This window comes from Notamacropus eugenii, chromosome 5, assembly GCF_028372415.1.
Source record: "Notamacropus eugenii isolate mMacEug1 chromosome 5, mMacEug1.pri_v2, whole genome shotgun sequence".
NCBI classification, from domain to species: Eukaryota; Metazoa; Chordata; class Mammalia; order Diprotodontia; family Macropodidae; genus Notamacropus; species Notamacropus eugenii.
The window spans coordinates 89,676,526-89,686,589 of record NC_092876.1 but is presented as its reverse complement, the minus strand read 5'-3'; the positions used below and the strand labels follow the sequence as shown (position 1 = coordinate 89,686,589).

General features: G+C 37.1%; 1 protein-coding gene across 1 annotated transcript; it reads right to left on the bottom strand.

The window, feature by feature from the left end:
* Nucleotides 1–4,117: 4,117 nt before the first annotated feature.
* On the bottom strand, nucleotides 4,118–9,513 carry LOC140507536 (olfactory receptor 56A4-like). The gene is made up of 2 exons (XM_072615590.1): nucleotides 9,252–9,513; nucleotides 4,118–4,807 (listed from the first exon to the last, which is right to left on the bottom strand). The coding sequence occupies exons 1-2, from the start codon at nucleotides 9,498–9,500 to the stop codon at nucleotides 4,118–4,120; spliced, it is 939 nt and encodes a 312-aa protein (XP_072471691.1). The 5' UTR covers nucleotides 9,501–9,513.
* Nucleotides 9,514–10,064: the final 551 nt, after the last annotated feature.

The window sequence follows — 10,064 nt, the reverse complement described above, 5'->3', positions numbered from 1 at the left end:
AAGGTAGAGAGCAGTTGCGACAAGAGTGATTAGTTACTTCGCCAAGAAATGCTGCCTATTCAGTATATTTTGAGTCGATCTTCTCTCTTCTCCTCTTCACTCCCCTCCCCTCCTCTTCTATATGAGAGTGGAAGTTATTTCTTACTGCGTGTGTGTGTTTCAGTTCCTCATAGATTTTGCGTGTCATATCTTCATCTGCAAATATATTTCCCATATTTGATTTTTTAAAGAGTAGGTAATCTTTAAAAAAAACATTTAAGTTGATTGCAGATCAAAAAAAAAAGTCATGTTCTTTCATAAAAGTCATTTCATAAGATATTTATGAATTGGTTCAAATGAATATTTTGTACCAGCCCCTATCAGAGCATGAGGTACAGAATAGAAGTCTACAGTTTTGAAACCAGAGGAGGTACCCGTGCAGGTCCTGAAATGCTCCTGTCTTTCAAAAAATATCTAGATGAATGTATCTACTTAGGCTTAGAAATAAAAATCAGAGATCAAAAGTACAGGGATTTGTAATGTTTAAAGATGAGTAGGTTCCTAGATGCCTGTATTTGTTGAAGTGTTTCACATTTTAAATAGGTTAATGTAAAAATAAGTCTTTGTCACAGTCATTCTAATGGTTTGATTTAATCTGTATGGACTTGCCCTTCGCTGATGTACTGATGTAAATTAGTAGTACAATTTCATGAGCTACTGATATCAGAAAACATCTCTCAATTGGAGGCCAGCCTTCTGATGATGAGGCTCTACACTGAATGAGACCATTCTTTAACCAACACACAAAATATCACTAAATATCTGCTCACAGACTTTTACAATTTGATCAAGGACCGGTAAGTCTATATTTCACTGACATAGCCATATATTAGATTTCATTTTTTTTAACTGAGGATTATTCTTCAAAAAAAATTGGAAATCATTGGTTTCTTAATTGGATTTCAGGACATGTGATTAAGTAGAGACTATCTGGCATGCAGGAGAAGATATTTGGGGGACAAAGTAACATTCTTTTAACCCCTTTAGAAAGATACTAATCCAAACATCTAAGTGGTTTGGGAACTTTTGGAGGTTCCAATAAATAAAGTCCTTCTCCATCTATCTCCTCTTTCTACTTTGTTAAGAATATTTTTTAATTTGTTTATTTATTTTTAGTTTTCAGCATTTACTTTTATAATATTTTGAGTTCCAAATTTTCTCCCTCTCCCTCCCTTCCCCCTCCACAAGACAGCATGCAATCTGATATATATATATATATGTATATATATGCATGTATACATAAACATTCATATTTTTTGCATTAATTATGTTGCAAAGAATTAGAACCAATAGGAGAAGCCATAAAAAAGAAGAAAAAAGGAGCCAATAGTCTGTCTCCCCTTTCTTTATACCTCCTTGATCCCAAAATATTCTGATTATAGTTTCTAAATAATTTTCAGCCCCTCTTATTCATCTCAAACCTGATTAGTTCCCACTCTAGTCCTTTTTTCTCCTGAAGGTTGTGCCTTATGCTGAACATATGTTCAGTAATGGTTTAGTAAGGTGAGTGACTTTCTACCCAGTCTCAGACTTGCCCTGAGTGTCCCTAATTTGTCTACAGGTCTATCTCTTGAGAAATGGAGGCATAAGAAATAGGCTGTAAGAACTGTGGGCTTTTACTTTGGACCAATGACCACACATGATAGGCTGCAGCTTTACTAATATGGCTGAGTTATGAGAGAGTAGCCTAAGACTAGTGTAACATGGCAGCACAGAGATGGTACTGAAGAAAGGTAGTGTTGCTCTGGCAAAAATCAAAACAATAAGTTCCTGTTTATTTTGGCCTAAAGCAGTGACACAAGAGAGCAAACCCTCTATGTTCTGAGTTGGCAAACATTATGAAATTGTTAACCTGAATAGAACATTACTTCCTTCTCCCTATAATGAGAGCATCATTTGGCTGTTGCTTCATAATCCAGCCATCACATGTGACTCATGGATGGGTGAACAGTCAGTCATATAACCAACAAGAGTTGTAACCCCACAGCTAGAATTGATGCAAAATCTGTCAACAGAATATTGTTTTCTGCAAGGGAGTGCTATAAAGGTTCTCTGTGGCTTTACACCAGCTGGATCTTCGTATGAAAGGTCAAGACAACATTAAGACAGGTAGAAATAATGACGATCTTGTCCCCTGGGCTCAGCTTGTCTGTCACTTCCTCTGTCCATCTATTCTTTTAGGTGGAGAACACAGAGGACAGATAGGGTTTAAAACTGGGAAACTTTAGTGACGTTCAGTAGTTATTGAACAAGCAACTATCATGGCTAGCTTATAGTCTGGCCTAAAAGAATTAAAATTGGAAGGTTTACATAATAACTGTCATGAAGTCTGTGGCAAAAGGGCCCCCCTGGACCAAGAAGAGGAATGCAAAGAACAGACTGCATCAGAAGACATTAACTAGCTGGCAAGACTAGTTATTCTAAAGAGTCTGTTTCCTGCAACTAAGAAACTCCACTAGAGTAAAGAGAGGTTTCCGTTCCCCCAACTGCTAAAGAAACAAATTAGAAGAAAGTGTAGAGTGGCTTTGAATTTCTAATTCTAGGCAAAGATTTTTGCCCTTTCAAAAACATACTGATAAAACCATATATTTAAGCAGAAAGAATATGACAATATCTACTCTTACCCAGGAGAAAAGATAGCTAAGGATTATTTAACATGTCAACACAATTTATTAAGTACTTACGAAGGACCTACTATATGCAGGGCACTGTGCTAGGTACCAGGAAGATAGCATTTGTTTGATTTTGTGTACATATTACAAATTCCAGAAGCAGGCTCAACAATCATACATGTATTCTTATGACTAGGCTTTCATTGGCCAGTCCACTGTTATTCATATGACAAACATTTCTATGTGGAATTTTATTTTCCCATTGACTTCCAATATAAGCTTAATAATGCATTCCAATTGAAAAATTACAGAAAAAAAACCCCACCGTATTCCTACCTTAGTGGACAACTATAACGTGTGGGCCTATATGCTCCTCACACACCCTTTGGAACCATCACATGTTCATTGCTCATTTTGATGATTGTTCTCCCGAATTTCATGAGCTTTGAATATGCTAAGTATTTAACTGTGATTTCAGGCCATTGGTCAGTTACCAGAATGCCAGGCCACTGATATCTCACTGACTGAACAACCCATCAATTAACATTAGGCGCCTACTCTATCTCAGATATTGTGCCAAGCATCAGAACTGTAAAGACAGAAGTAAGAATAATCCTTCCCCTCAGTGAGCTTACATTCTAATAGGAGAGATAGTATGTACATGCACCAGTATACACATAATATATTCAAAGTGGAAATGAGATTGGGGAAATGGAATACACTAATAAGGAGGTAATTCAGGAAAGGCTTCATGAGGAAAATGGCTATTGAGCCAAACCTTGAATGAAAGCAGGTATTATAATAAGCCAAAGTGAGGAGAGTGCACATTCTAGGAATGGGAGACAACCAATGCAAAGGCACTAATTATGGGTGAGGAATAATAAGTAGACCACTAGTTATAGCTCTCTGGACATTTAATACTTAAAATGTTTGTTGAATGGAATTAAATTTGATTCCCCATCTAAAACTCCTGTCAGATAACTATTTCTTAAAGGGTACATTTATACCCTGTTTCTTCCAATCTTGTTCCAGTTTCTCTCTCTTTTTTTCTTAATAATCTCTTCTCAATGAGTTTGGCCTTATATTTCACCAAATGTTTAACTTATATTAAATCTATTTCATGATTGACAATTTTCCTATTAGCAATGATCTGTAAACACTTCGGCTACACAGACCTCTTGTCCACAGAGTGTCCATGGAACAATGGATAATGCGGGAAATAATTTTGAAAAGAGTCACTGTGAAGTTTGATATGGGTGTTGGCATATGGCTATTCATATAGTGGTTGAGTGAGTAATTGAGCATTAATAGTTTTAGAGTAAAAAAAAGGTAAGAGTAGAAATAGGGTTAGTGGGTAAAGGGACAGAGTGAATGAGGGTTCAAAGGTTAAGACCATGGCTCAGAACAATCTATAAGTTTCCATAAGCCTTGAGGGAAATGAGTTATATAGCTTAACTCTTCACTTCTTAACTTTTGAGCAGTTTCAAAATGCCATGCTTGATTTCCTGAGTTCGAACCCCATAGACAATGGGGTTGATGGCTGGTGGGATGAGGTGGTGCAGAACATTGAGAAGGATTGGGATATCTAGAGGGATTTGCTTCCTGGCCACGTTAGTAATGACCAGAACCACAAGTAACGTGTAGAAAAAGAGGATCAGGATGAAGTGGGAGCCACAGGTGCTCAGTGCCTTTATGGCTGCTGTCACAGAATGCAACTTCAATACAGCCTTCAGGATGAAGCAGTAAGAGAAGAAAATTAGCACCAGATCAGAACCCATCAGGCACCAGACACTCACAAATTGGTAGAGTTTGTTAAGATGGATATCCCCACAAGAGAGTCGAACCACAGAGAGGTTGGCACAAATGCAGTTTTCTATCACATTCCCTGAACAGTAGTCCAGTCGGGCAGCGAGGATTGGGGTGGGCAGTGTAACCAATAAATTTCTGAAGATGATAAACATTGCAGCTTTGACCACAAACTCACCAGTGATGATGGATGGGTAGTGCAAAGGCTGACAAACAGCAACATAGCGGTCATATGCCATGACAACTAGGGTAGAAGACTCCATAGGTAGAAAGGTATTCATCATGAACATTTGTAAGAAACAGCCTGTGAAGCTAATGGGTTTCATGTCAAACCAGAAGATAAGTAGGACCTGCCAAAAATCAATCAATCATCATTTATTAAGCACCTATATGACAGGCACTCTGTCAAGCTTTAAGGATACAAAAGAAGACAAAACACAGTCCCTAACCTCAAGGAGCTCACAATCTAATGGGGGAGAGAACATGCAAATAAATGCATAAAATAAATAGGAAATAGTTAACAAAGAAAATGCACTAGTATACTAAAATTAAGAGGAATTAAAAAAGCTTCTTGGAGATAATGGAATTATAGTTAATATTTCATGGAGGCCAGTAATCCGAGTTGAGGAGGGAGAATATTCCAGTTATGGGGAACTGCCACAGAGAATGCCTGGACCTGAGAAATTGAGTGTCTTGTTCATGGAAAAGAAAGGAGACCAGTGTTACTGAATCAAAGGGTAAATAATAAAGATTAAAATATAAGAAGATTGAAAAGGTAGGAGGGGCTAGGTTATGAAGGGCTTTGAAGATTTTGTTCTTATTCTCCAAGGAGAAGATTTTATATTTATTCCTGAAGATGATAGGGAGTCACTGGAGTTTGTTGAATAAGGTCAGGGTGATAGGATTAGACCTGTACTTTAGGAAAATCACATTAGTGACTGAATGGAGGATGGATTGAAATGGGAAGAAACCTGAGGTAGGCAGACCCACCAGCAGGTTATTGCAATAGTCCAGGCATGAGTTGATGAGGGCCTGAATTACAGTAATGGCAATGTCAGAGGAGAAAGGGATTATATTAAAGAGATGCTGCAAAGGTGAAATGGACATGCCATGGCAAGAGATTAGATATGGGAGATGAAAAATAGTGAGGAGCTGATAATGGCTCCTAGATTGCAACCCTGAATGACTGGGATAATTGTGTTACCCTTTGGGAGAAATATTATGAGGGCTTTTTGGACATGTTTAGCCTAAAATATCTACTGGACATCGTGTATTAAATGTCAGAAAGGCTGGTGAAGATGATATTGGTGGTCAGCAGAGAGGCTTCAGAAGAATAGATATGAGAATTGTCAGCATGGAGACCATAATTAAATCCACAGGAACTGAAGAGATTACCGAGTGAAGTAGTATAGAGGGAGAAGAGTACCTAGGACAGAGCCCTGTGGGACATCTATAGTTAGAAGGCATGATCTCAATAAGGATCCAGAGACTGAGGAGCAATCAGATAGGTATGAAGAGAAGCAGAAAAAAGTATATCCTGAAAACCTAGAGGTAAAAGAATATCAAGGAGGAGAGGGTGATGAATGGTGTTAAGAAGCATTTGTGTGTGGGGGGGGGGGGTGATTCTCATAAATCTTTTAAAGATGTCACCCTACACAACCTGTGCACATAGGTCTCACACTGAAGTCACACCTCATTTAGGAGGCTTCAGAAACAGAAGCGGTCAAGGCTATAAATCTCATGACTCCAAAGAATGGTCTGAAAAGCTCCATTCTGAGCAGAATCTAAAGGTAATGAAACTTGAGAAAATACTTTTACAAAAGATGACAAAGGCTACAGAAAGGTAGGGGAACATTTAGATTGACAGTAGGACTTTGGATCTGGAAACTAAGTGATCATTGGTAACTTTAGAGAAAGTAGTTTCAATGGAATGATTAGCTAAATTATAACAGATTAAGGAGAGAATTGAAAGAGGAAAAGTATGTACATTTATTATAGATGGTCTTTTCAAAGAGTTTAGAGACAAAGCGGAGAAGATATATAGGATAATAATTTGCAAACAGGGGAGGATGAAGTGAGGGTTTTTTAAGGATGAGGAAGAGATGGACATGTTTGTAGACAGAAGTAAAGGAGTCAGTATACAGGGAGAAATTGAACATAAATGATGGAGAAAAAATGACAGATAATATGCTGGAGGAAATGGGATGAAATAGAATTTCTTGAACAACTCCAGAGATTAGCCTTGGAAAGGAGTAAGGCCACTTCATCATATGAAATATGGTAAAGGAGGAGATAGTGGCAGAAGGGATATAAGTGATATGAGATGGAAAGGGGGCAAAAGATGGAACTCATGGTGAATGACCTCAATTGTTTTTTTGTAAAATGTTAGTCAAGGTTCTCAACTGAAGGGGATGTGGAGGAACCATGAAAGTTTTTTTTCATTGCATTTGAATTTACTTTTAACTTAAACACAAAATAAGAAAAGAAAAACATTGCCATGTACACAGCAGAACGTAAGAGAAGAATCAATATAAAGCCATAAATTTCTATTTCAAGAAAACCTATATAATACATATTATACATTATTTTCAAAGTTGTCCATCTTTGCTTCATTGAATATTTTCTTTTGTCCTCTTTTGTGAACTTTTTACTTTATTTATTTTTGCCTTCCCCTTGCCATCTGAAAAGGCTACAATTAAGCTCAGATATTGATAGATACATAGATAATGATAAAGGAACATATATATGCATACACACATAGATATACATAGATATTCATAAAGATACACATATATACACAAAATCATTCAAATGCACATATGTAAAACTGTATTATGCTTATTTCTACTTCTCATCTATTTCTCTGTAAGTGGATAGTATTTTAATTCATAAGTTCAAGCCTTTCCATATTTTTCTAAATTCACCAGCTCATCATTTCCTACACTATAATACTATTTCTACCCAATCACATTCTGTCTGAGATTGTTTATGAGACTTTTTGCTGATTTTTCTGCATTCACTCTATTCTTGGCTACACAGGTTTAATTTATACAGGAAAATTTTAATTTAAAATAATTGAAATTATCCATTTTGAACTTCAACACTGCTCTCACCTCATAATATGGTTTAAGGTCTGATATTACTGAATCTAGTTCTTTCACATCTTTTCCCCATGATTTCCTTGAAGTTCTTGACCCTCTGCTCTTCCAAATATTATTATTTTTTTATTATTTTTCTAAGAATTCTTAAACTATTATTTTTTTATTTAATTAATTTATTTGTTTTCAATTTTCAACAATCACTTCCATAAGTCTTAAATTTTCTCCCCTCCCTCCCCAAGATGGTATGAAATCTTATATGGGTTCTACAATTCATTCTTCATTAAGATTTTTTAATAATTTAATTATGGTCATATTACGTAAACAGATTCATTAGGTAAAATTGCGATTTTTATTACATTAGATTTACCTAGCCACACACGATAAATATTACTTCAGTTATTTAGATCTAATTTTGTTTGTATAAAAAGTGTTTTGTGTTTATATTCATGTAAGAACTAGGAAAGTTTTAGGAGGGATGAAATGGTTTGAAAGAACTGCTGTGGAGAGTGGGCTAGTGAGTTGATGAAGCAAGTATAAAAGGATTATTTAATAGCAATGAGGGCCCAGTTGAGATTATGTAACAAAAATTTATAGTGGATTCAGTCAGAATCTTTGCATGAGTTTCTCCATCTTCATTCAGCAGCATGTGTGTAACTGGGGAATCAAGGGAATGATCCAAGACCGAGGCTTGACAGGAAAGTAATAGACAACATGATAAGAGGTCTAGGGATTCAAGAAAGAAAGACAGTAGAAAATTGAATTGGTTCAACAACTAGCGCAGGTGAGATGGCTTAGGGGAAATTTGATGCATTGAGGGATTGGATGTCACAGTGAAGATGAAGAGTAGAATTCAGTAAAGGAAAGCAGAGAAGAGGTGGAAAGCCAATATACTATGGTTGGATAAGGAGATTTTGGAATTTCTGAACATGGAGATGACACGTGGGTGATGGCAAGACCAAGGATATGATCATCTCCGGGTGTAGCTGAGGTGGGATAGAGGAATAGGACATCCTTAAACACTATTCTCCTTATATTCTGCAACTACCCCAGGTCATTAAGTTAAAGTATTTCCTTAATATCTACCAAATTCAACTAACCTTGCACTCAACTCCGACCAAACATCCTTCCTACATCCTCAAAATTATCACTTCAGCTTTGGACCTAAACAACCAGGGGATTAGACTGAATCAGGCCTAGCTCACTGCACCATGATTTTTATTGTTGATATTATTGATAATAGTAAAGAAAAGTGCATCATAATAATAATTTTTCACCTATATGGATTGAGATTTTTTGTTTTATTATTAATTTTAAATTTTGTCTGATTTCTCCAGGTGGATTTTCTGTTTCCCAAAGCAGAAATTTTACTTTCTCTTTCTATAAACTACCTAATATTGAGATCCATGAGCAGTACTGATAAACTGAGTTATTACCTAGTCTTAGGTCCATGGAAATCAATTTGATTTACTCAATTTACTGCATGATATTGGAAACAACTATAGTCATATGACCTTGGCAGTGACAAGGACAGTGACTAACTTCAGAGATGGTGATGACTGAAAACTCTAGAGGATGGTGGAATAAAATGACCAGGCTCAAGCTTCATGGTTTCAAAGAATCTCAGGATGGCATGTTTGTGGCTTCTGACAGTTAGTGGGTAACTTCCAGAGTAGTTTTCTAACAGGAATCTTACCTTGGGGATGACAGTGAGGCAGAGTATGATATCAAGTAAAGACAGAACAGCAAGCAGGTAGTACATTGGCTCATGTAGAGAAGCCTCTTGATGGATAGCCAGCAATAGCACCATATTGGTCCCCAAGGCCAGCACCAACAGTGGGGCCAGAGGTACAGACAGCCAATGCTGCACATCCTGCATCCCAGGGAGACAGATCATCAGGAACTCAGTGACCTGGGTTGAGGAGTGGTTGGGTGACAGTGCCATGGTTGGTAGGTAGTTCAAGACCTGAATAAAAAAGAAGAGAACTATTTGTCCTTAGATTGCCACCCATTTAATGTGAATACCACCAAATAATGCTTCTTATTTTTTTCTTTCTTTGACTTACCAACAAGAAAATCTTTCCAATAATGAAAGCGATCCTATAATGAAATAGGAGACACTAGGACAGGGGTGGGGAACCTGCAGCCCCAAGGTCATATGTGGCCCTCTAAGTCCTCATGTTCATCCCTTTGACTGGATTCTAACTTCACAGAGCAAATCCCCTTTATAAAAAGATTTGTTCCAAAAAACTTGGACTCTGTCAAAAGGCCATCACACCCAACGACCTAGAAAACCATATGTGGGCTCAACGCCATGGGAGATGGTGAGTTCTTTACCACTGAATCACTTCAAGCAGAGAGGTCCATTTGTCAGGAATTCTATAAAGGGAATTCCAGTTGGGGTACTTAGGTGATACAGTGGATTCAGAACTCAACCTAGGCTCAAGAATACCTGAGTTCAAATCCAGCCTCAGACATTTCCTAATAATGTGAACCAGGGAAAATTTTT